The sequence below is a fragment of the Andrographis paniculata genome, unplaced genomic scaffold (genome assembly GCF_009805555.1).
Source record: "Andrographis paniculata isolate CXL003 unplaced genomic scaffold, ASM980555v1 Contig46END, whole genome shotgun sequence".
Taxonomy (NCBI): Eukaryota; Viridiplantae; Streptophyta; class Magnoliopsida; order Lamiales; family Acanthaceae; genus Andrographis; species Andrographis paniculata.
Genome location: NW_026137580.1, coordinates 212,390 through 238,543, shown reverse-complemented (window position 1 = coordinate 238,543; position 26,154 = coordinate 212,390). Strand labels below are relative to the sequence as shown.

The following is a 26,154-nucleotide window of genomic DNA, read 5'->3' as shown; positions in this document are numbered from 1 at the left end:
GCTTCCATGAATACATACAAATATATATATATATACACACATACGTACAATTATATACATTCCAGTGCGCTTGCATTACACGGCACGTCATAGAATAGTATATATAGATATATATATTTTTTGTATATATATTGCGATGTATGTTTTGGCATTTGAGGTTTTTCTTCGGATTTGTTTGTGTTCTCTTTTTAATTCTACTTACAATCATGTATTTCATACACAATAAAAATATATTTATTTATTTATTTTTCAATTCAAAATGCTAGAAGTTTTGTAATTGATTAAAAAATAATAATATTTTATTATTTAATAAAAATATGTAAAATAATTTTTTTTTTATTTTTTTTTTGTAATTATGTGTAAGTTAATTGTATGTATAAATAGTATGTTTGTAATTTATGTAAAAATTAACGAGTATTTGAGTATTAATATATAATTATTTTTATTATAATAGAAAATAGATATTAATGGAAATAAATAGGAATATATATGAAAATAATACTAAAAATTTTAAAGAGTTTTTTGGTATTATATAAAAAAAATTGTTATCTACAAAATTATATCCATATTATATATATTTTATTGAAATATAATGTTAAATATATTTAAATTATCAACCATACTATTTATATAAAAATAATAATAAAATAATATCATAACTTATTATTATTAATTTACTATTCTACAACGCCTAAAATATTGTGTCCCTAACTAAAGTGGTCTATCTGACCGGGACGAAGTATAAATAAATATTAATGTGATATTTTTAACATAAAATTTAATTTTAATATAATATAAAAATAGAAAATAAATTTTTATTTTAATATTTAAAATTTTGAGGAATTTTGTTTACAAATTATACATTTTTTAACTAAAAACCCTCTAATAAACCCTCTTAAATTATCAAGAATAATAATATAATAACAATAGGAAATAAGAGTATTTTTTAAAAGTACGGTGTTTTAAAAATAAAATTAAGAAATATACATCTATAAGAGTTTTATATGCTTTTGGCACATAATTAGAATAATATGTAAATAAATGTGTAATGCTATTATCTTTTGGAGTTTTGTTTTGTTTTGTATTTTAATTTTAATTTTTTTTATTTAAGTAATAATTTGAATGTGATATTTTGCTATATGAAATTATATAATATATATTTAAAAGATATTATAATAATTATATGATAAAATTTAAAATTAAATTCCAAATTCACAAGGCTAGTAAACAAATATAAAAATGTCCAGAATTGATTATTCAAATCCATGAGTATAGTAGCTGTTTGCCAAAGATTTGTAATATTTTTAAGTAAATTAATTATTTAATTTGATATATTTGCAAAAAAAAAAAAAAAAAATATTGGATATATTATTTTTTGAAAAAAATAAAAAGATTATAAATAAAAAAAGAAAAAAGCCATGGAAAATAAATCTTAAATATATATAGAGAGAGAATTGTATAGTAAAAATATTGAATAAGTAAAAAAAAAAAATCGTATTTTTTTGTCTAAATGACGTTTGCAATGGATTTTGTGATGAATGACGTATCCATCACAAATATAGTCATCACAAAATCTAACGACCGAAAATCTGTCGCAAAATTTATGGACGAATTTTAATTTGAGATGAATAATATCCTTGCAAAACTGACTAAAGAAAGCGAATCTCCGATGGAATAACAAATAAAATACAACCTTCAAATTTTTGAATTTTTTTTTCTTTTGTTTATTCAAATAACAATATACTTATGAATATCCAAATTCAAAAGTAAAATTCACCAAATAAAATTAATCCATTAATTCAATATAAATTGAGTCACAACATACATGTAACAAAACTTCATAATCGGCAAAAATAAAATAAAAATTTCATACTAACATATAGTACAACAAATTTATTGTGAATTAAATGGAATTGTTGGTGATTGAGATTTAATATTTTTAAGAGCACTCAAACTCAAAATTTAAATTTACAATGGTAATATCTTCTGGTATGAATTAAATGTTATTGTTAAATTAATATTTGTGCAATTTTGACAATTCATATTTATAATTATTTTATTTAATCATTTATTATGGTCGAATTCTAAATTAAGCAATTGTGTTTCAATTGAACATTTTCATCCGTAATTATGTATTTATTTTATGAAATGGTAAATAATTTGGTCTACAAATTGCATGATTAGATATATAAATCTTTTCGTAATTGAGTGAGTATTCAAATTGAGTTTTTCTCATGATAATTTCAATTAAAAAAAATTATTCTAGAATTGTACATATTTTATTTATTCGAATATAAATGTGGTTAATTTGTTGTACTATTACCACAAACAAAGTAAGAAAAGAAATGGACATTTATAATTATATTTAAAATCTATAATCCATTATTTATTGATAAATGAGATTATTCTAAATCAATGATTGAATCTTTAATCTAGTTTTTTCCGTTTATTTCTTGGGCTAGAGATTTAATTCTAAAATCTAATTTTAAATTTTAATCAATTTATTTTAACTGATGTTATATTTTTAATCTCTCCTCCTAATATTTAAATTATGATGATACATTAAATAATTTATATCGTGGTTGTGAATTTGACATTAACATCATTTACTATAAAATATTTTTTTGGTGTTAGAATTTTTTTTATTGAAAACTTTGAAGAATATCATTTCCGCTGCCCTCCCTCAAAATCTCCGCCACCGGCCGCGGATGGCCGACTGTGAAACCGCCGGTGGTTGTAGCCGAGACAGCTAATGAAGTAAATAAATAAATATATATATATATATATTTATTTATACTATATTAAATAGTTATAATTGACAATTTTTATAATTAAAAAATAATAAAATCCTCTAGTTGAATATAGAGCTAACAAAAAGTTACCCTACACGAAATAATTGGGTTTGTGTCAAATATTTCAATTCGATTATGTATACAGGTTGACACGAACCCGACACAATAATAAACAGGTCGGGTTAGGATTGAGGCTCTCAACTCGAACCCGACACGACAACCCGATTATAATATATTAATATTGATTAATATATTTATTATATATATAATAATCATAATTTAATAATTTTTTCATAAATTAATTTAAACTAAGTTCAATTTTAAATAATTCAACCTAGTTTACGCTCATACCAATAAAAACTAACATAGCACGACAACAAAATAAAAAATTATTTAATTTGAATCAAGAAATTAGACTTAATCATGTATACAGGTCAACACGAGTCAACCGAACCCGACACGATAATAAACAAATCAAGTTAGAATTGAGCAATTTAATCCGTTTAAAGTATTCAATCCGACACAAATCGACTCATTGTCGGCTCTAGTTGAAAAAAAAAAAAAAAAAAAAAAAGCAGCTTAATATTCTTAAAAGGCAACAACCTCATTCAGCACTCTCCAATTTAACTCCAAAATTTGAATAAGCATGTGACCTTTGATTTGTCTTGTTTCTTTGATAAAGTAATTAAGAAATTGGAATATGTACAAAACATGAGTATTACTCCCTCTGTCTGCACATTTTTTTTATTTTTATTTTTTTTTATTATGTTTCAAACACCCTACAATATTTATAAAATAAAAAATAATTAATTATATTTAATCCTCACATCATCCAAATAAAAAAATAAAATATACATTTCTCTTAAAAAATAAATTTAAAAACAAAATCTAATTACTATATAATGTTATTAAAAAGGGTGACTCACATGGGCAAGCTTTCAATAAAATCCAACTCCAAAAAACCAGTTTGGTTCAGTGCATTCAAGAACTCACAATTTATTCTACATTTTGGTTATCGTACACTGTACCTAAAGAGAAATAATGATAAAATAAAAAATAAAAATTTGAGCCACTGTTCATAATATTATTATTATTATTACTATTATTTGGAATCAATCTTTTTAAAATGCAAATAGATTTTTCCATCATAACAAATATATATATTTCAAATGCATATTATTGCTTTTTCTTACTGATATATATATATATATTTTAGCTTTGTTACATTTTTTTATTATCTATGTGGATATGAACTAAGAATTTTATTATGAAAAAATAATAATACCATGCAAATTAGGTTGACCTAAGGCGTCTTTCACGATCACACGTCTAATTCTATACTACCAGATCGTCCCTCAAGGGACTACTAGTATTATTTATTTATCATGGTGTTGTTCCACTTAGAAAGAAATTCTTATATATAACAATTAAAAAAAAAAAAAAAACAGCAAAACTAGTAATTATTGTTATAATAATTTACCAAGACCAGACAATTTTACTCCTCGTTAAATCATTTAATCGGAAGGGTATCGATGGTACGTATTTGTTTGTAATTTCGTTTTTTTTTTTTATTTTTGAAAAAGAATATATTATATTAAATTTGTTCATTTGGTGTTTTTTATAAATGATATTTATAAATATTATTTTAAAAAATATAATATACATATATTAATACAAAAAATATATATATAAAAATAATAAATATAAATGGATATACTTTTCAAAAGAAATGAGCTCCTTCAGTGCAGACGTATTGCAGCCGCACACGATCTTTCCTCTTCTCTTCTCTGCTATCCAATTACAGCTCTCCCCGCCATATTTTTTCCTATAAATACCACCTCTCTTCTGTCTTGTTACAGAAACACGTGACCCACCCAGAGGCCTGCCCATGGACTCCATTGAAGCCTCCACCCACCCGAGATTCCGTCAGAACGTCGTCGTAATGCGTCACGGCGATAGGATGGACAACGCCGTGCCTGATTGGGCGGCGTCGGCGCCGCGTCCCTGGGATCCGCCGCTCGACGGCGCCGGCAAGGTCCGAGCCTTCCGGACGGGGGAGAAGTTCCGAGAGGAGCTAGGTTTTCCGATACATCGAGTTTTTGTGTCGCCTTTTCTCCGATGCTTGGAGACCGCCGCGGAAGTCGTCGCCGCCTTGTGCGGCGGCGTCGGCGTCGCAGATTGCTCCAATTCCAACGGCGGCGTCGATTTTGATCCTTCCAAAGTCAAGGTAAGCGTATATGCACACTAACATACTTTTCCTCAATGTTGCTTAATCATGTAATTGAAATTGTATCTGCTCCTGGATTTGCTTCGAATAGCTGAATTTATCATTTGTTAAACGATTGATCTACAAATTTCACACTTACATGGAAGATCAGATGCAAATATTCCATTCCAATATTATATATAATCTCGAAGGTTTTTGCGATATGATTTATGTGTTTGCGTTTACAAGCAATGCAGATTAGTGATGATATAGCTATCAACTTTTGTTTGTGAAGTTTGTTTGAGCTATTCCAATAATCAAAACAGGTCTCATCTAAATACTGCAATTCTTCTTTCATGTTACAGTATAAATTTCATGGATCAAAAAGCTAGTAGGAAAGGATAGGATTCTGTATCACACCAAAACTTCACTATCACTAAATTAGAACTTAATTTTATATAGAAACATTAGCATATCCAATTGTTCAATCCGCACAGCTCATTAAGATATATGCTCTGAATTTCATACCTTAAATTAATGTCTATACCTCTTCTACATAAGATTCAGGTTTCAGTTGAATATGGATTGTCGGAGATGATGAACTCCCGAGCTATCAGAACCACCGTGGCTCCCAAAGATGGGAAGTTCAGTTTTGACATCTTCAAATGTGAAGCTGTCTTACCAGACGGCACTGTGGATAGAACTGCTGAATCAGTGTACAAGGAGGTATATGCATTTGTGTGTTTATTTAGCAATTAGAATGTTCCATGGCTAAAAACAGCATTATCGATTTACGACTATATATGTATATTTACATAGTTGCCTCGATGGGAGGAGACGGCGAAGGTTGCAAGGGCAAGATATGTAGAAGTGATCAAGACTCTTGCCGATAGGTATCCTTCCGAGAACTTGTTGATAATCACCCACGGTAAGCATTTTCATCGACAATTCAAGATGTTATATAGATGAATTCGAGCCAAAATTAAAAGATTTTGCCTTATATGTATATATAATTGGGAGCTTGAGTTAAATGTTACAACCAATTCTAAATGAGCATTCATATGCGTTTATTGTCAAGTGTTGTCACTTCATATAATATATGCCTTATGCTAGATCATTTATGGTGCATACTGTGGGTATTATTATCATATATTCTTAACCTTTGTTTTATGCTAATAAGCAATTTTTTATTTATGTAATTAGAGCATCTCGCAAACTAGTATCGTAAATAGAAAAAATTTGTATGTTTAGTTATCCGCGTAGCATTTGCGTGAGGACATGTGTTCAGGTTAGTTATACTCGATGGACATGTGAATTTTTTTATTTTTTATTTTTTAAAAAAAATTATTTATTTATTGTCTTTTTTGTAAAAATAAAATATTTTCAAAAAAATAATTAAAAATAAAATTCACGCGTCCGTCAGGTATCGCTGACCTGACGGACACGTGTCATCCGGCGAGCTACGCGGGTGCCATGTAGACATTTCCGATGCAAAAGACTAAAATTGCAAAAGAAATTTACTTACTAAACTAAAATAACATAGGAGTACGGCAACTAAAAAATGAGTTTACTCTTAATTATTTTATTTACATTGTGTATTATTACCCTATGTTGATTAAAACTAATTAAATTGTTCTAACGGCCGTCTGTGCATATTATGGAAAATATGTCTCAATAACTTGTAGAAATTTAAACATATCCATAGTTTGATGATGAAATTCTCAGGTCAGTTAGTATCAATCAAGCCTAAACTTACTCTATTTAAATATTTTTAATTTTTATGTGATTCATTTCATGGAACTAATCTAGTTGAATTTAATACTCATACTCATTTAATATACTTGTTTATGTTCAGGCCTAACTTTCACGGTATGATTTAGATTATTTATTTATTTACTTTATCCCTAAATGTTTTTATCTAACTATTTTTTATAATTGGTAAAAAAAAATAAAATAATAGAAATAATAGAAGTTAAAAAATTCTAAAAGATATTTCATAAAAAATTTATAAAAATAGTGAAAATCCCAAAAATATGAAAACATTTAAAAGACACATATGTGGAATGTAAAATTGAAATTGAAATGGCGCAGGGGAAGGAGTGGGAGCTTGTGTGAGCGAGCACGTGGAGGTGGAAAACGTAAGGGTTTGCGGGGTGCAATATTGCGCATACTCAGTCTCTCACAGATTCATGTCTCGTGGTCATGATGGGGACTTTGTTTTGTCGCCTAAATCTCTTGTAGGCATTGCTTTGGCCCAAACGCCTTAAATACAACTACAACGCCACGCCCACAACTGGACAACGACGTTCTCGGATAAATTGAAAATATGAGTGGATGAATTAATGGTGAGAAAAAATAAATTTATAAAATTGAAGGATATAAATTAAATATATATATATATATATTGTTTTTAAATAAATTCAAAATCCTACGGCTGTTACTTTATAATAATAATTAATATTTTCTCTTATTATTTGGGGAAAAAAAAAAAAAAAAAGAGCATGGAATTCAAGCACGGTAATTTATTTTCTCAGCAATTTAGTCTTCCGATATGTGGAATTGAAAATTAGAGATATGAGAGAGCACATTTGGAACCAAGAAAACGATTTGATAAGAGATGTCAACGACACAACACCAGACTTGGGTTCAATCATAAACAATAAATATTTAAAGCATAATGGCAAAAGTGCGTAATGTAAATTGACACCATAATTCCTTCTGATGATTTTCATTGGTTAAATAATTAATTAACTTTAATTAGGAAGGGCAGAGGCAGCAGCAGGTTGCTGTTGGGTGATGCAGTGTATATTTCCCCCACCAAGCACTATCTCACGACATCCTTCAACTCCCACCACCTACATTAATTAATTTAATCAAACCAACCCACAATTTAAAAATAAAAAATAAAATTAATTATTTTAATGGTTGTTTTGTACAAAATCATAATCATGGCACTTGAACAAAATAGACTTCCCCCCTACCTAGTTGGAAATATGATGAAGAAAATTGTTGCTAGAAGAAGCTATTTTACTAAATTCAATTCTACAAGTTATCTTTGGCTAAAACCTCACTACTTATTTTAATCAGTTAGCTCAGTTGACACTATCAGTAAATCATTATATACTATTAACTTCGTCCGCCTGTAAGGGCATCCACAACGGGAGACGCTTGTTGAGAAGCGCCTCCCACGTCATCATTTATTAAATAAAAAAAAAAATTAAAACACCAATTAACATAAGAAACGGTACATTGCGAGTGTACCGTTTCTTCCAATTTTTGTGGGCCATGGTCCACTTTTTTATTCAATAAATATTAAAAATAATATTTATAATATATACTTTTTTATATATATTTATAATAATTTGTTTTATTAAAATATTAGATTTAAATTTTATTATATGAGTTTTATTTAATATTTATTTTTTATTAAAATAATATTGTTAATAACTATAATTTTTAATATAATATTTTTATATTTTATGTAACTTTTTAATGCATATTTTTGTAAAATATTTAATTAAATATCTATTAATTCAATTATAACATTTGTTTAATTAAAATTACATGCAATACAAATAATAAATAAAAATACATAAAAATATTCATAAATTTAAAATTAAATTTACATGACTTAATTAAATTATACACACTACAAATATTAATTGAAAATACATAAAAATATTCATAAATTTAAATGCAAACCTACACGACTTAATTAAAATATTTAATGAGGTGGAAAAAATAAAGATTTTAAAGGGTTCTTTGATGTGAATGTAAAATATAGTTGGAGTTCTTCGTGACGTGGCGGAGAGAGAATGGGAAGAAACCCTGGATGGGTTTATGTGTTGTGGATGGCCTCCCATTCTCTCTCCTGTGCCACGTCAGTTTCTCTCTCCGCCACGTCACGAAGAACTCCAACTATATTTTACATTCACATCAAAGAACCCTTTAAAATCTTTACTTTTTCCACCTCATTAAATATTTTATCTATTTATAAAATAAACTTATATTTTTTAATATAAAAATATTATATTAAAAATTATAGTTATTAACAATATTATTTTAATAAAAAAATAAATATTAAATAAAACTCATATAATAAATTTAAATCTAATATTTTAATAAAACAAATTATTATAAATATAAATAAAAAAGTATATATTATAAATATTATTTTTAATATTTATTGAATAAAAAAGTGGACCATGACCCACAAAAATTGGAAGAAACGGTACACTCGCAATGTACCGTTTCTTATGTTAATTGGTGTTTTAATTTTTTTTTTATTTAATAAATGATGACGTGGGAGGCGCTTCTCAACAAGCGTCTCCCGTTGTGGATGCCCTAAGGCTATCCTCAATCCAAATACCCATACAGGGTTTCTTTCTATTCTCTTTCCTGCGCCACATCAGCTTCTCTCTCCTTCACGTCACAAAGAACTCTAATCATATTTTATATCCACATCAAAGAACCTTTTAATATCTCTATTTTTTCCGCATCATTAAATATTTTATATATTTATAAAATAAAATTATATTTTGCAATCATATTTTATTCTTATAATATTTAATAAAAATAAAACAATTATTTAGCATAAATAAATAAAATAAATAAAAATAATAATATTTACACACTTTGCATAATAATTAAAGTTAAATATTTAATTTTTTTATTTCTTGAAAAATATATTTCAAATTATAAATATTAAATAAAATTTTATATAACAAAATTAGAATATAATATTTTAAATAAAATAAATTATTATAAATATAAATAAAAAAAGTATATATTATAAATAGTATTTTTAATATTTATTGAATAAAAAAGTGGACCATGGCCCACAAAAATTGGAAGAAACGGTACACTCGCAATGTACCGTTCCTTATGTTAATTGGTGTTTTAATTTTTTTTTTATTTAATAAATGATGACGTGGGAGGCGCTTCTCAACAAGCGTCTCCCGTTGTGGATGCCCTAAAAATCTCATCTATTTTTTTGTATATTGTTCTTTGAATATTAATTATTATATTCAAACGTAGTACAAATTAAAAAAAAAATTACAAAAAAATTTCCATTAGTATCTTATAATATTATTAAAAGGATATTTGTACAAAAATTTATACAAATATAAAAATATTTTTAATATTAAGTACGTGACCTTAGAAGCAGACAGAGAAGTATTTACTTTATAGTAAAAAAAATAGACCGGCAACACATGCTATGTTAGTTAAAATCATATGTTGTGTTGACATAGTTTATAAGGTATATTGTACGAGCATACCGTAAGTGTTGAATTCAATTGTAGCATTAGTTGTATAACCTATTTTTATTATGTGTAGTATTAGTTCTTATATTATATTTGAACTATGCTAACATATATATTGTGCTGTCTATTTATACTTTATGCGCGCTATCAATCAATAACTCGATATTGAAAGAGAGAGAGAGACTAACCTCATATCCCGGAAATGCTGACGACAGGACATGGAGAGCTTCAGTGTCCCATTTCTTATCACCAAATTGGGGAGCAATAATTGCTCCATTGGCAATGTAGAAGTTGACATATGAAGCTGCCAGCCGAGTTCCCGGGATCCTTAGTTTTGCATCGCCATCCTGTTGTTTCATTAATGAGGCTTTTGTTACACTTACACAACACATTGTAACACAGGATTAAGTAAACCAAGTGCTAAAAAATTTAACCTGTGAGACTCCCTCGGCCTCTTCGACTGTCATGTAAAGTGGCCCCGGGACATGAAGCTTGAAGATCTCAAATTTTCTACCTTTAGCATCCGTAGTGTTGGTAAGAACTGAAATGGCCTCCATACAACGCTCGTATTGTGGGTCTGATTCATCGTCTGTCCACGACAACAACACTACGCCGGGCCTTGCGAAACAGCACATGTTATCAATATGTCCATTGGTGTCATCATCGCCTGGGAAAAGTGAAAATGTAACTCACTTTATCAATATGTCCAAGAAACTAAGATACGAGAAAATTAACTAGATAAAAATACCATGCAATCCACGAGGGAGCCAGATGACTTTCTTGACTCCGAGAAATGATTTGAGCTCATTTTCAATTTGTTCTTTGGTTAAATCGGGGTTCCGGTTTTTATTCAGGAGGCACTCTTCTGTTGTAAGGCAAGTCCCTGGGAAAAAAATGTTGTGTTCGTGTAAGTTCAAAAATCCATACCTAGAACATTTCGGAAGCATAAAGATAATTGATATATTAGAACTTTACAGACCATCTCCGTCTACATGAATGCTTCCACCTTCAAGAATCATAGAATGGGGAAACCTCGGGGTTTTCTCGATTTCCAGAACCTACAAAAGAAGATTCTTGAGAAACATACACGAAAAGCAGTTCCACATCATAGAGTTTATGCAGTTGGCGAACCTTTCTTGCAATGAGCAAATCTTGGCCCCAATCAATATAACAGCCCCCATCCAAGCCTAGGAGAGTCGAAACAAACCACCATCATTAACCACCCATGTATACAAGTCGAGCATGTACAATGCTAAATGGGGAATTCTTTGAAATCATAAAAAAACACTACTAAAAGTCGCTTTTTTGAGGCAGAATTGCCAAGAGAAGCATAGCACATGTAGAATCAAACATTATTATTGAATATCTATTTACACTCTTCATAGACGTGGAAATTAATTGATTAATTCCATATTTTAATATGGGTATCGAATTGACATAACACCCAATTTGCTATGTCTATTTGTTTGTATCAACCGGAAAAAATTCTTATCGTAGGATTCCATTTAAATAAGGAAGAGGAAACCTATGAAACACTTCTTTACAATGACCTACTTTTCAAGATAACCCAAATATGGAGAATATTGTAGAATAAAATAAAATTGAAATTGTTGAAGTAACTTATTTGAAGCAGCAGCAAAATAAAGATTAATTCGAATTTCGAAACCTTGTGTCTGAGATTCCCATTCAAATAAATCAAAATAAGTGGGGAAGAAAAAAAAAAAAGCGACCGTGTATGCATCCTTACCCCCATAGCCATTGAAGTTCCAATCAATCCCAGCAATCTTGTTATTTTGTTTCTCCTCACAATTTCCGATAACAAACTGCGAAAGCATTATAGACATTCTGTAACCATTATCTCCACAGCAAGAAAAATACTCTTCAATGAAAAAACTCACAGTCGGACCAGTGTCACGGAACCATGAATCGTTCATGCTCATCTCCACCACCCGAATATGCTCTGGCAACATGCTCCGTGCCTTATTCCACTGATGTAAGAAATATTGTGTCAACCAAGTGGCAATGATACTTTAAAAATAACAAAAAACTTTTTTACAGAATAAGTAAAAAATAAGAAATAGAAGAATTAGAGATGATCATTCTACCTGTGCACTGCTGGCACATACAGTAACAGGTTCAAACCTAGAAATTGCAGTGGCAACATTAACATATGCATCTTGAGCATGTACCGCATTGTTTCGCCAGTTGTCGGGCCTTTCCTAAACTCAAGCAACGGATGATAAATTTGCTGTAAGTTTATAAGATCAAGAAAGGCATATGGAGATGTATACCAGCTTGAATATATTTCAATAAACAAGGAATATGCATGACCTGAAAAGATGGAAATTGATCATTAAAGCGACACTGACCTACAGCATTATCAACTAGTCTTTTGTGTCTAATTTAGGTTGGTACTAATAAGATTTTAACACCAACTTAGTACTTCCATTGGACAAAGGATGAACAGGCATCAGCATAATAAATTTCGAGGAATTTGAAAATCAACAATTCACCACTCACCAGTTGCAAGCTGTTCCTAAGCTCAAACAAAGGATCATTACAATTAAACACATTCAACTGCTTACAGAATCATTGAATGCATATGCAACCATATACCAGCATATATATATATATATACATATATAATTCAGAAAGCTACAAGTATGGCTGACTCAGTTAGAAAATGATGATAATAGAGGAGAACTTACACAACATTATTGAGTCTAATTAAGTTTGCATCAGGGACTATATACATATATATATTGAGATTGGTAAATAGGCCCAAAAATTAGAAATTCTTAGCAAAATAAGTCAATGTTATATTGATTTTTCTTGAAAAAATATTTGACATCAATTAGTAGTTTTTTATTGAAAGATTTACAAATGATTTTACCATATAATTTAAAACAATCAATTAAATTTTCTTAGTTTATTAAAGTTGTAGATTGATCTACAAAAATTTCAATTAGTTATGGTATTAAATCAGAGTGTCAATGAATATAACACATTTTGCTCTAAGAAGATGGCAAAAATTATAATTTTTTGAACTTGGTTAAGTTTATCTATGTCTCAAAAATGATTAGAAACGTATTCAAAATACTTCACTACTTATAGATCATCACTACCAAATACTTCACTACTTACAAGAATGATTCAACACACCGATCAAAATAACCAAATCAAATTAGAAAAGCATATCAATCAGTTCCCAATTCAAAATAATAAATAGATACACAACAATAACTAGTAAAGCTTTAGTTAACCTCTAACAAAAAAAAAAAGCAAAAAAAAAAAAACAGAAATCGAGAAGGCATAAGAAATCGTAAGGAGAACACAAATATATATATCCAAAGAGAATATTGAGAATAAATTTGCACTCACCGGCCATCCAATCCAGCACTGGGAGTGTGGCTCCCATTCCGCAGGCATGCGGTACCCTTGATCGACAGGCTTCCCCTTTAGTTCCATTATCAAGTTCTAAGAAAACGGAGAAGCCGCTGAACGAGGGAGAGGGTTTCCTCAAAGGATCAACGAAACTGCATTGCGAAGAGATCAAGTTAAATAGTTTGGATCCGGACCGCAGTCAAGCTGCCCGTCTCCTGTGAGTGGCCGCCGCCATCGCCGAATCCAATTCGGCGTCGAATGCCGATATGACACCATAATTGTAATTTTCAAGAAGTTGGTACCCCTCTAAATATTATAAAAAGTTCCCAATATAATTTTACTTCGTGTTTACTTTAATCAGGTTTGTAAGTAAGTGTGTGTCTGTGTATTAGGTTCTATTATACCTAATTTTTATAAATATTAAATTAAATATATACTTTTTCACAAATATTTTATTAAACTTTAAATTATTAAAGATTTGAAAGTTCTATTTATTCACATTCAATATAATTTTCAATATGTATTATATTTAATTATCTTTTAAAAAAATCATACATTATTATTTATATTATTATCGATTTCTTATATTTTGTATAAAAAATACTTTAAAATAAACCAATAAATAAATACATTTGAAAATGTCTATTTAATCTAAGTATAGGTTTAATATTTTTTTTAGTATAAACACATTTCACTCATATATCAAAATAAAAATATTTAAAAAAATCACACAAGCAACAACAACAAAGCACTTAATACTCTTCCGTTACCCTTCCCTACTGTTCAAACCGCCGATATAGAATTTGAACAGTATGTTTAACTATTAATTATATACTATATTTTATGAATTTAGATCTGTCCGGGTTCATCGATCCGGACTATTTTTTCATAATAATATAAAGATTTATTAAAGTAACACTATAATTAAAATTAAAATTAAAAAATGGATTTTTTAAAAAAAAAATTAATATAAATAAGTGATTCAAGTCAAAATAGTTGAAACCCTTAAATTGTTATTGAAAATATCATTGGAAAGATTCGATATAGATAAATCGAAATCGATAATTTCAAACCGTAATCGGTTCGAACTGTTTGGACAAGTGCGTTCTTCCCTTATACTCTAGTGAAATAAAAAGTACAAATCATATAAAAAAAATACTTCTTCCGTCCAGTTAGAAAGTATACTACATTCAATTACAAAGTAATTATTTCATTAAATACCTTATTTTTTCCACAAATAACCCACCTACTTTACATCGCATCATTAATTTTATAGGGTGAAAATATCATTACACTACTTTTACCAACCTACTATAATTAAAATACTATTATTTTTTAAACTCCGCGCCAAAAGTAAATATATACTTTTTGTTTGGTCTGGAGGGAGTACAATAATAGCATTGTTGTATACACTATTCATAGTAGCTTACATACACAACATGTGGATGCATGGTGGCATGTTGATTGCCACGGTTTCCACAATTATTTGCCTATAAATAATTGTAAGTGTTAACAATAATTGTATAAAAGTTTATATAAATAATTGTAAGTACTAACAGTAATTGTATGAAAAGTTTTCATTGTATCCCTACACTGTCTTTGTATAGTATTCCAGCATTATATTCTCTCTTGCATTGCATCCATATATAATCTACACAGACACCTACCTACACGGGTACACTCATATATAACATGTCTATATTCTAATATATATATATATATGTGTGTGTGTGAAAAGTGAAAAACTTGGATTTGTTCAGTTAGGAGTTTTTGGAGATTTAAAATTTTGAAAAAATAAATTAAAAATATTAGTATTTAATTTGATATTTTGTGGAAAAAAAAAAGTATATTTAATGTGATATTTTTTTAAAAATTAATATTGTCAAATAAGCGAGAGTATTTGTTTCAAAATAAAAACAGATTGTAAATTTTAAAACAAAAAATGTAATGCACAACACAACTATCATGTTCAACCAAACTAGCTCCATGACCACAACACCAGATCGATTAGCACCATTCACATTTCGGAAGCCGACCAGAATGGTGCCAAGGTCCATATCCAGCGTTGGAGTTCAAGGAGCTCCAACAATCAATCACACCAAATCCGTCCCCCAACCACTTATTTCAACAATTCATTGAACACAAAAACAATCGACATACCTCGCCCTCAATCGCATACAAAAACTTCACAATCAAATAATCAAGTATTCCTCACAACAATCATTCGATCAAATGAAGTAGAACACAAAAACACATCAAGTAACTGCTATACCTCTTCAAATCGAATCGGAGTTTCTCGATCCAACAAAGGCGTCAGGAACTGCCGGCCGGTGTGCCTTACAACGGCGACGGATCAAAACGCAGGTCCAGTCGCCAGGCAGCAATTGATCCTCTTTCTCCTTTCCTTTTATTTCCTCCGGTTTCACAGTCCTTACTACGTATCTGCACAGTGCCGTTTATGTACGCGTCGATACGATTTGGGTAGTGGCGGCTAAGTCGGCAAATGTGATTACATTAATACCCTAAAATGCATTAACAAATCAGTGAGCATAGTGTGGATTTCATGGTAAAATTACATTGAGAAATTGGCCACACCAGTATGGGCCAATTGAGCCCAAATAAATATCTGTGCATAAATTGGCTTAGAAGCCCAAATAGAAGTGTATAAATAGACTTGCCCATTATTCAAACGGCCCTTTTTTTTTCTTTTTTTTTTTTTTATCAAAATGTGAAATTATACATTTGGAGTGACAATTTTAACTATGGTTTAACGAGATTTAAGAATCGTCGGTTCTGTTTCAAAAATAACCGATTTATATCAAAAATTAATAAATTAGTAAATACTAGTATTATTTATAATAGTAATTAAAAATTATGTAATAAAGAATAAGGTTGGTTTTTTGTCTTTAAATTCCAAATTTTCATTATTTTAACATCCCATTTACAAAATATTTAATTATATATTATTAAAACCCAACAAAAGAAACATATTCTATAAAATTTAAAATATAAATATGTAAAGTAATATTATATTATTATTATTTTTTATATTAATAATTATTTTTATTTTTATAAATAATTTTAATTATGATTAAATTATTAATATTACCAAATTTCTATTTTATTTTATGTGTGTGCCCTAATTACAACACACATCCACAACGCCGCGCGGCCGCCTGCAACAGGTTCTTTCTTTCTCTCTCTTCTTCTTCCTCCCCATTATTTCCTTTCGTCCTCCTTTTTTGCTTCCTTTTCCTTCATCTTCTTCTTCGCCCACGGTGCTGCTCGGCTCCGGCGTCTTCACCCTCCCTCCTGCTCGCTTCGGTGACTGCTAACCGGTGAGTCTGGACAAATCCAAATTAAAAAAATATACCGAACCGCCGGTTCAAACCGTGAACCCGCTATTTGAACCGACGGTATCACGGTTCGGCGAAGACACAAACCGAAAGCGAACCGTCGGAATGATGGTTTGGTTTCGGTTTGGGTCCGGTTTCGATTCGAACCGTAACCGTCGTTAAAAACCGGAGAACCGATGGTTCGAACCGGAGGTTCGGAACCGAATGGGTATGTGAGCTGTCACGTGCCGCACGTGACCTTTGTCAAAACCCTTCTTTCAGTGGTGCGTAAATCTTACATCGCTGAGTTCGTGTAGCTGAGTTCTAAAAAATTTTCCCTTTTGATTTCCTCAGCTTGAACATAAAGGAATCGGTAGACATTCATCTTATAGATATGTGTTGTAGATGTTAATGATTCTAGAATTTGGTTTCGTTTTGTTTCTTATTCGGTTCGGCGATCGACATTTGTTGAACACGAATCCTTGAGCAGGAAAGGCGTGAAAATTGTGCCAAAGGTTTCCATAAATTGATGTCGGAATGAATAAAATTGGAAAAGGTGGAGTTCCAATGAGGAATATATGGTTGAGTGTTTTGAGATCGTCCCACAAGGGATTGGAGTACGGGAGTTGCAACGCTGCGTCTAATGCTGTAGCTGAATTTTCGTCGTTGGCAGCGAAAAGATCTCGGATTATTGATTTCTCCAGAAAGGTATGCCGAAATGTTAGATTGATTGATTTATCTTTTTGTTCTATTTTTCAGTTTAATAGACACCTCTGTAAAGGTACGGTGTAAAAATGGCGGAGGATGCTAACTATACTCTATTTGGTGCTAGTTACGCAGTTCTACTGTAATTAATTAGGAAAGGAACGACTTCTGATATCTATTTTGTCAAGTGAGAATCGAGTTTGTGATGCGCAGAAGAATAGTGTTTTTGTCTAGGTATATGAATCAGATGTTAAAGTCATTCTAGATTATTGTAGGTCGAGTACCATATTCTTTGGATTAGAGTTTGAGTTTGAGTTTGTGTTATATCTTCCTACACGGTACTGTATGGTGTGTAAATTTCCCAATACTTTTGGTATCGAATGGAATATTGATTTTTGCATGAGTGGAAGGAGTGCAAACCTATCATCTTGTTTGCAAAAATATTGTTAGGATGATTGATTTGATCGTTTCTTTCCAACCTGATTGTAGCCAAGGGAATTGCATAATTCTGTGTTCAGTCTGTACGACTATAGCGAATTAGCAAATAAAATGCTGTCGTCGAAGTGGTTTGTCATCACAATTGACTTTATATTATTTAGTATATAGTACACGAAGGGGCCAAGTTCGACCACTGCTGTTCATTTTTTGTATTTTTTCTAGTCATGCTTTTCAAACTGTTACTAATACACATTTTCTTTTCTCTGCGAACAGGTTGCTTGTCGAGCTGGCGGTTAGTAGATTTGTTCTTTTATAAGCATCTTTTTCAAGTCGTTGCATTAAATGTGCTAGACAGTTAATTTTGGGGCTATTACACATTCACGGTTTATCCTTCCCGTACGTATGGCCAGTTTCGTTATCTGTCCGATATATCAATATGAATTAACATGCCAATACTCTTATAATCTTCGTTAAAAGTATCAATTACTATTTTGTTACTGTGGTCGCCCATAAGAGAAGCCTATTAAATTCTGACAGGCCAATTTGAGGAAGGTCCCTTGATGACAGATTGATGCATTCCCTTAGGATGTCTGGTTCTTGAATGGCATATTACATTTATCATTATTTTCAGAAGATAATAAAGTTTTGGGGTTTGGGATGGGAAAGGCTTGTCGGATGTTGATTTTCATATATTTCATATGGTGTGTGGTAGAATTTCTTTTTATTGTCATCATCAGTGACTACTTTGGCAGGGAACTCCATCTTGCACAGGGACAAGTCGAATAGTCAACATGCATTGATTTTTCCGTCATCACATCAACTTGCCATGAGCACCGCACAGAATTTGAGAAATTCTTTCTTTGTTAGATGCTTGACTTCTGAATCTTCAGAGTCAAAAAGGCGAAAAGAATCGGAGGTGTGTCTAATTTTCCTATTGAAGCTGATACTGAAATATCTTCATTGAATCTTTAGAAGAAATGATACAATCATGTTGCATTTAGTGCCTATTTTCAGTTATAGTAACATAAAATTTCAATCGGATATATTTACATTGATAATTAGTTATCATATCTCACCATATATCATTAAAATTTTATTATCACTGTCCAATTCATCGTAATTCTGGGCGTTGAATGTTCAATACTTACCTTTTTATAATTACCAGTAAGGTTGAAACAATATGTGTGGATATAGAAGAAGATTATTCTGCGACAAAAAAGCAATAGTGGTGGTTCGACATATTGTCTCCATGCTAGCATAGTGAGCCTTTCTATGCCTTTTGCCAATTTATTTTGACACTGAGTATGCATCCTATATCTAACAACAAATGTTTTTATTAATTATAAGTCACGCAAAAAAAAAAAAAAAAAAAACACCTTGCTCTCACCTCAACATAGAACCTAGCATTATGGTGTGTGATATGTTTATTTGAGTTAGCATCCTATACGCGACATCATCATAATCTTTAACCTCTTAAGAATTTATTTATTTAGTGCATTATTTTCAGTTGTGATCAGCCATCTAATCCATGGCTTTCAAAAGTATAAAAAATGTTAATCCATATAGATATTAGCCATGACTCTTGCTTGAGTTCCCTTATGGAATATTCGGCTTTGTAGATTTTGTAGCAAAACTGCAGACCAAGTTGTCATCCGTTTTCTTTGTTTTATGCTAATACACGAAAAGCTCATGGTTAGGTTATATTCATCTCTTTGTCCGTACGACTTCTGATATAGATACGTCCATATTATTTAATATGTGAGATCAACCATTTCCATTTCTCTCTCTTTGACAGACTCGTAAAGAAATATCCACTGTTGAGGACCCATTTGATGCTCCAACCTATAACATTCCAGAGAAGCCGGTCACATTCACCGAGGGTGCTTCTTATAGCATCATCATCCTTGCAGGCCTTGGCATTGCTGGTGCTGCTGCATATGGAGTTTTCAAAGAACTTATATTCGAACCCAAGGAGTAAGATTTAACTTAGACGTCGAGATTTCAGTGTTTTATGCTTTCCTACGCCATTTCACTTAAGATAATGCCTTGTAGGTACAAAATTTTCAACAAGGCACTGGATAGAGTTCAAAATGACGGCCAAGTATGCTTCCCGAGTTTTCCTTATCACAAAGTTACTAAATAAATTTAGGTGGAATGCATGACTTTACCAAGTTCAAATTGTCGAGCATAGGATTAGAGAGAGAAAAAAAGATTAATATTAATCGACTCTAATTGATTGGTTTCAGCCTTCAGGGGTAAAGAAAAACGAAGTTAACAGTTGTTCCTTAAGAATCTGAATATTATGTCAATCAGCCTCGTTTAAATTTCAAAATCTTTTAACCTCTGCAATGTTCGACTATGCTATACAGAACACATCTAGAAGTTGATATCTCAGATTTTGCACGAGCAAATGTTGTAATTCCTAATTGCTGTCTGTCCAACAGGTTAGGGTTAGAATTGGATCCCCTATAACTGGCTACGGATCAGAAAGCAGAAACCGTGCTGCTCGTCAACGCATCCCAAACAAAACATGGACTGATGAAGATGGAGTCGAACACGTCATGGTAAGAAAAGAGTAACACCACCCCGTTCTATATCATTTTTATAAATGCCGGGTCGTAACAGCAGAGCTACAGGTCAATTTCCACATCCGCGGACCACATGGAGCCGGAAAAGTTTATGCAGAGATGTTCAAAGATAAGGTGGACAAGCAATGGAAGTTCATGTATTTGATCGTGGAAGTGACGTCGCCCTCCCCGGCCCAACTGATGCTCGAGTCGTATGTTCCAGCATGATGCCGGCTGTTGCGACAGACAATCGAATCGTGGTAAGCCTTTATTGAAAAAAATACTATGAAATTTGGAGATTTTGTTTTGCAGCATAAAATTGCGTTGGATTTTGCTGCAGCTTATTTTCATTTTTTTTTTTTCACAATTTTGGTAAAAAAAAAGGATTTCGTCTTGGCAGTGTGACATTTGGTTTTGTCAAAAAAGATAATTAATAAAAGGAATCATGACAATGCAATTTTTTGGTGAAGAATTATTTTGGAGACTATTTTGTGGCTTGCATGCAGTTTCTTGTGTGTGGAAAATGTCTTTCATGTTTATACTTTGAAGAGAATTATTGTTGTTATGTTTTTTATTTTATTTTATTTTATCATTATTAAATAACAGCATTTTACAATGCATGTATATAAGGGTGGACGTCGAATTGGGTTTTCTTAGTTTGGGTGGTTTGCAAGTTACTATTCTTTTCAACTCAACCAATGTACTTCTTTTACATTTCTTTTTCGTATACATTAAAAATAATAATTTTTAATTACTAAAAATACATTTTTAACATTTTATAGTATATATATAATGGTAGCAGGTAATTTAAATAAAAGATTATGAAAAATAATTATATATTCATATATGATTATTTTTATCATAATACAAAATAAATATATTTTAATGAAACAAGAAATAGTAAAACTAATATTTTTAATCGGGACAAGAGAGTAATATTTATTAATAATATTTTATAAAAATGTTGTACAGTATATCATACTTTTCTTATAAAAAATTACATTAAATATTTATTTACTTATTATTTACAAAAACCTTTATCTATGATAAACCAAAATTTTGGGTGTGTTCCCTTTCCAGTTTGGACAAAAATGATTTATGTTTAAATTAAATTTGAATGGTTCGTTTGTTTTGTTAAAACAAATCAACACATATTTTATACTGTATATAAAAAAAAATACCAACACAATTCTCGATACCATAAATTGTTTGATCAAATGATCACCCGCAACAAAACCATCATACCACGATTTTAGAAGGCAAAACATAACATTGATCCGAGAAGATTTTTTATCCTTCCTTGGAACAAGTTAAAATGCTGATAATAATGCAAACTATGTAACAATAATTAAAAATAATAATAATAATAACCATAGATGGTCTTGTAAAAAATGATCTAGTTATATGCGATTAACTTGTTGATCCAATAAGATGTGTTATCCTTGGTACAAGTTAACATTGCTTCCATAAAATATGACCTTATGATATATGATTAACTTGTGACTGTAAAATCGTAAAATTTGTTCAGCCTAAGTTTACCTAGAATGGCAATCACGTTATTTATATATATATATAAAAAAAGTATTAAAGCCCATATGCATATGCTTGTATTTATTTGTTATATGGAGGATGGAAAAAAGTAATGGATTTAGGAATATATCTAAAACCCATTCCGCAAAAAATATTCCAAACCCAATACCACATCACATGACATCCAATTCCAACTCCTCCCTAGAATACAAAATTCAACAATTTTTAAAAATAAGATCCAACGTTATTAATATTCTTGATTAAAACTACTACTAACAACAACAATACTAAAAATTCCATAACTTTTCCTACTATTTTAATTGTTCTAAACAACCATCAACAGAGGCAGCAGTTTAGTTACTAATCCCACTTCTAATCCCAATCATTCATTTCTCAGATTTGGGAATAATAATAATAATAAAAATAAAAATAATAATAAGAGGGCTGACATTAGCACCTTAGTCCATCATTTCAATACCAATCTTTGACACCATACCACATCCAATTTGTCAAACCAACTCATTTTTATTTATTTATTTATTTTTCTTTCTTTCAATCACCCCCTCAAACCCTTTTCCCTTTCTCCTCACCACAAACACACACACACTCCAACCATTTATGAAATCAAGAATAGACAGAAAGCTTCTACATAGGCCCCATTGGCCATTGGAAAAAAACATAAACAAGAACAAATTGAGAAAGTATATCTCCCAAGAAACCTAATCAAGAAAACCCTCTCCACTCTCGTTCATCAACCCATTAATAGATAAACTCATAAACATTCTCAAATATATGTCTCTCTACTTGGTTCTATTCCCCTATGGTTTTTGCTACAATTTATGCATTTTAGTGTTTGCTATTAGACACAAAACTCATAACAAAAGATTGGCTATTTCAGATTATAACACTCACAAACTGTCATGGATCCATAGAACAAAAAAACAGAGAAATAACATGTAAAAATGAAAAGAGTTAAGATCCAAAAACCAAAATGATAATAATTAAGGACAGAAAATTGTTCAAATTCAAGAAACCCATATTTACAGCTGCATCTACTGATAAATAAAAGAACCATCACTATCACTTCACTTCATCCATGGATTATTTGGGGAATCAGAATCAGACATACCTGACAAACCGGCAAAAACTAAATTCTAAGAACACCACACCTCATCTCCTCCATGTCACTGCAGATTGTACCTTCAGATGTCATCGCCAATGAAAACCATGAAAAAAAACCCTTGAAACACATTGGTTGTGTCTATAACCTAACCCTGTAAACAGAATCATAGCAGATCTGCATCAGTAACCAGAAGGCACAAAACCTCGAACCCCCAAACGTGAAGAACAAGATTCATACCTTCAGGGAACTTTCGGATACCTTGTACGAATCGGCAGTAATTCCTTGAAGCCACGCACCGGGAAATACGCACTGCAGATCGAAAAATCAATTGAATCTGATGAGAAATCAATCGCGGGAGGAAACATAGAATTGAGCCCTAGAAATAGATCGGATCTCGGCTTACATCGACTTGTCTCTGTATGTTCTTTGGTCTCTTCTTTGGCCTCCTCGCCGGCTTTAATCCAGTTAGGGCGAAGATATCCTCCTCGATTTCTTCTTTTGATAGGGCAATGGAGATGCTCAGTTTCCGCTTCTCCTTCTTCTCGCCGGCGGCGGCGGCGCCGCCGTTTTCAGCAGATCTTTTGTGCAGATTCCTCAGCGGTGACTGATTTTTGTTCTTCTCGGAGATCGACGATCCGTTGTTTTTCATTGAACTCGTACTCATGTTCAGCGATTTACGTATCGGCTTCCGAGGCCTCAAATTCCATGTTTTGATTTCTTCATCGGTGGCGGTGTTGTTAATCTTTGCCTCTTCCTGAAGTTCGTCAGTTTCACAATCTTCGTGGTTGTTGCCGCCGCTGCCGCCCCTGACCTTAGGTGGTTCTTCCGGCGAATTTTCCTCCTCTGTTTTGGTGGTTTTGCAAGGGATCTTAATTAGGATTTTCGATCTCTTTACTGCATCCGCGGCGGCGCCTTTTGTCTTCGATTTTGTTTCGAATTTCTGGGCCGCTCGCTCGGAGTTTGTTGCATAAACTCCAATTTTTGTAGCGTCCAACGCCGAGTTCTTCGGATTGCTTCTCCGGTGCTCGATGAAGGGGGCGCCTCTACTTCTCGCGGAATCCTCCGATTCCGACGCGAAATCACGGCCGGAAAAATGTCGCGCAGTGTTATCCTTGAATACAGGAAAGTGATGCTTCGCTCCTCCGCGAACACCGTCCGATTTGGATGATTCACCAACAGTTAGCGTTTGCTTCCCCAGGTAATTCCCGTGAACAGGAGATTCACGCGGAGGAGACGACGCCGCAGAGTCACGCAAAGGAGAGTGATACCGAGGCGGCGTAGCCGCAACGGAATCGCGCAACGGCGACTGTCGGACAGGAGATGCGGAGGAGGACGGATTCGATCTCCGCGACGGCGATTTTACGGATCGGCGGCGGTGGTTGTGCCCGCTGGAGTGCCCATCCTTATTCCATTTCAGATGCGGCAGCGTAAAATTGTGCAGCGGCTGAGATTTCGCCGGAACAGTAGACGCCATATCACCAACGGACTCCAAAACGGCGCACGACAGAATCGAGCCAAACTAAGCTAAAAATCCAAACCACAAGCGAAAAGAAATCACTATCCTATGGGCGATCGGCGGACAAATCAAATCACAGGGAGCCAATTCATTCAAACGAAACTGCGACTCTCCACCACTCGTTCCAATGACTTCTGAAGAGAATATCAATCACGAGAAACCTGCAAGAAGAAAGGAATTCTCGATCGTGCAGAGAGAAACAGTGATTTGAGAGCAAACAAGGTTGCAGAGAAGAACAATGGATGGATGGAAGGAAGAATGGAATGGAAGGCTGCTGTGGTGGTGAAGGCGGAGAGAAACCTGTTAAAAATACTTCCACTATATTTATTATTTTATGTATTGTAATTTTATTCTTTTAATAATAATAATAGTATTATTTTTATTATATGACCGAGTCTTGAACTTGGAGGAGGATTTAAACGTCGAATTACTTTCTTACCCTTAGGAATGGGCCTGCCTAGGGTATAATCATGTGATTTACATTAATTTATCTTTAGAATTTAGGGTGGGTCCGTTTCTTTTATTGTAGTTTTTCAAATAGTAAAACTTGGAGTGTGTATTTTTTTTTTTTTTTTTACAAAATATTACATTAAATATTATTTTTATATAAATTTAAACAAAATTTTTTTCAAACTCATTAAAAGAAACACACTCTTAAAAATTGCAAAATTCTTTTGGTTTTTTCTGAAAACGAAAATATAATTTAATACATTTATTTTAAAAAAAAATTATTATATCATACATTTTTTTTTTATATTATTTATATAATTTTTATTTTATCTTATAAAATATTATAATTTATTTCTCTACTATATTTAAAATTTTGTTTGTTTGTTTGGTGTTTTGATATGAATTTTTTTGATATATATAAAATATAAGAAATTATATTTATAATATAAAAAAATAATACTTTAGATTAAAATATTAAAAAAATTAATGGACAAACAAATCATATAATTTTAAAAAGTTTTATCTGATTCCAATGATTATACCAAACAAATTTTTTTTAAATACTTATTTGTTTCCTAATATTATATCAAAATATCATATACACATATTTATATAATATTTATTTCGATCGAACTAATCCCGATAGGCAAGTCACGTGACAAGTGACCTAGAGGTGTCGGGGATCTCACCGTTATAAGTCCATCTCACACCACTATGTCATTCTTTACGGGACTCAAAATATCAGTATATCTTATACTCCCTCTATCTCATATCTATCTAGCCATTCGGTTTTTGTAACGAGTTTTAGAAATATTAATATATATTGGATGTAATAGAAATAAAA

At 31.4% G+C, this 26,154-nt stretch overlaps 4 protein-coding genes across 7 annotated transcripts; 2 read left to right on the top strand and 2 right to left on the bottom strand.

Annotated features, from left to right (window-relative positions):
- The first annotated feature begins 4,565 nt into the window (after window positions 1–4,565).
- On the top strand, window positions 4,566–7,517 carry LOC127252593 (uncharacterized). 2 transcript variants are annotated; one of them, XM_051276831.1, is made up of 4 exons: window positions 4,566–5,019; window positions 5,560–5,724; window positions 5,818–5,926; window positions 7,090–7,517. In XM_051276831.1, the coding sequence occupies exons 1-4, from the start codon at window positions 4,681–4,683 to the stop codon at window positions 7,263–7,265; spliced, it is 789 nt and encodes a 262-aa protein (XP_051132788.1). In that variant the 5' UTR covers window positions 4,566–4,680; the 3' UTR covers window positions 7,266–7,517. The 2 variants fall into 2 exon arrangements, with proteins under 2 accessions (XP_051132788.1, XP_051132789.1); XM_051276832.1 differs by having other exon boundaries at window positions 4,567–5,019; window positions 5,566–5,724.
- Window positions 7,518–7,585: 68 nt separating this feature from the next.
- Window positions 7,586–16,144, bottom strand: LOC127252591 (agmatine deiminase-like). The gene is made up of 11 exons (XM_051276830.1): window positions 15,919–16,144; window positions 13,644–13,798; window positions 12,368–12,481; window positions 12,161–12,250; window positions 12,010–12,085; window positions 11,394–11,449; window positions 11,242–11,320; window positions 11,011–11,145; window positions 10,697–10,929; window positions 10,451–10,609; window positions 7,586–7,853 (listed from the first exon to the last, which is right to left on the bottom strand). The coding sequence occupies exons 2-11, from the start codon at window positions 13,728–13,730 to the stop codon at window positions 7,752–7,754; spliced, it is 1,131 nt and encodes a 376-aa protein (XP_051132787.1). The 5' UTR covers window positions 13,731–13,798; window positions 15,919–16,144; the 3' UTR covers window positions 7,586–7,751.
- Window positions 16,145–16,816: 672 nt separating this feature from the next.
- Window positions 16,817–21,213, top strand: LOC127252705 (probable mitochondrial import inner membrane translocase subunit TIM21). Of its 3 annotated transcripts, none has more exons than XM_051276997.1 (8): window positions 16,817–16,831; window positions 17,472–17,689; window positions 18,398–18,416; window positions 18,862–19,040; window positions 19,920–20,098; window positions 20,177–20,225; window positions 20,569–20,688; window positions 20,761–21,213. In XM_051276997.1, the coding sequence occupies exons 2-8, from the start codon at window positions 17,519–17,521 to the stop codon at window positions 20,917–20,919; spliced, it is 876 nt and encodes a 291-aa protein (XP_051132954.1). In that variant the 5' UTR covers window positions 16,817–16,831; window positions 17,472–17,518; the 3' UTR covers window positions 20,920–21,213. The 3 variants fall into 3 exon arrangements, with proteins under 3 accessions (XP_051132954.1, XP_051132953.1, XP_051132955.1); XM_051276996.1 differs by lacking the exon at window positions 16,817–16,831 and adding an exon at window positions 16,838–16,984; XM_051276998.1 differs by lacking the exon at window positions 16,817–16,831 and having other exon boundaries at window positions 17,264–17,689; window positions 18,877–19,040; window positions 20,761–21,206.
- Window positions 21,214–23,178: 1,965 nt separating this feature from the next.
- On the bottom strand, window positions 23,179–25,192 carry LOC127252655 (uncharacterized). The gene is made up of 3 exons (XM_051276937.1): window positions 23,748–25,192; window positions 23,582–23,653; window positions 23,179–23,495 (listed from the first exon to the last, which is right to left on the bottom strand). Exons 1-3 carry the CDS (start codon window positions 24,816–24,818, stop codon window positions 23,490–23,492), a joined length of 1,149 nt encoding a protein of 382 aa, XP_051132894.1. The 5' UTR covers window positions 24,819–25,192; the 3' UTR covers window positions 23,179–23,489.
- Window positions 25,193–26,154: the final 962 nt, after the last annotated feature.

What these genes read in the sequence shown, in the direction of transcription:
- LOC127252593 (XM_051276831.1), top strand. Translation starts at nt 4,681, where the DNA reads ATGGACTCCATTGAAGCCTCCACCCACCCGAGATTCCGTCAGAACGTC. An exon ending in TTGATCCTTCCAAAGTCAAG is followed by an intron (nt 5,020 to 5,559) that starts GTAAGCGTATAT and finishes CTTCTACATAAG; the next exon opens with ATTCAGGTTTCAGTTGAATA. An exon ending in CTGAATCAGTGTACAAGGAG is followed by an intron (nt 5,725 to 5,817) that starts GTATATGCATTT and finishes ATATTTACATAG; the next exon opens with TTGCCTCGATGGGAGGAGAC.
- LOC127252591 (XM_051276830.1), bottom strand. Translation starts at nt 13,730, where the DNA reads ATGGAACTAAAGGGGAAGCCTGTCGATCAAGGGTACCGCATGCCTGCG. An exon ending in TCCGTGACACTGGTCCGACT is followed by an intron (nt 12,086 to 12,160) that starts GTGAGTTTTTTC and finishes ATGCTTTCGCAG; the next exon opens with TTTGTTATCGGAAATTGTGA. An exon ending in AGGCCGAGGGAGTCTCACAG is followed by an intron (nt 10,610 to 10,696) that starts GTTAAATTTTTT and finishes ATGAAACAACAG; the next exon opens with GATGGCGATGCAAAACTAAG.
- LOC127252705 (XM_051276997.1), top strand. Translation starts at nt 17,519, where the DNA reads ATGAATAAAATTGGAAAAGGTGGAGTTCCAATGAGGAATATATGGTTG. An exon ending in GAGTTCAAAATGACGGCCAA is followed by an intron (nt 20,226 to 20,568) that starts GTATGCTTCCCG and finishes TCTGTCCAACAG; the next exon opens with GTTAGGGTTAGAATTGGATC. An exon ending in ATGGAGTCGAACACGTCATG is followed by an intron (nt 20,689 to 20,760) that starts GTAAGAAAAGAG and finishes GCAGAGCTACAG; the next exon opens with GTCAATTTCCACATCCGCGG.
- LOC127252655 (XM_051276937.1), bottom strand. Translation starts at nt 24,818, where the DNA reads ATGGCGTCTACTGTTCCGGCGAAATCTCAGCCGCTGCACAATTTTACG. An exon ending in ACATACAGAGACAAGTCGAT is followed by an intron (nt 23,654 to 23,747) that starts GTAAGCCGAGAT and finishes TTCGATCTGCAG; the next exon opens with TGCGTATTTCCCGGTGCGTG.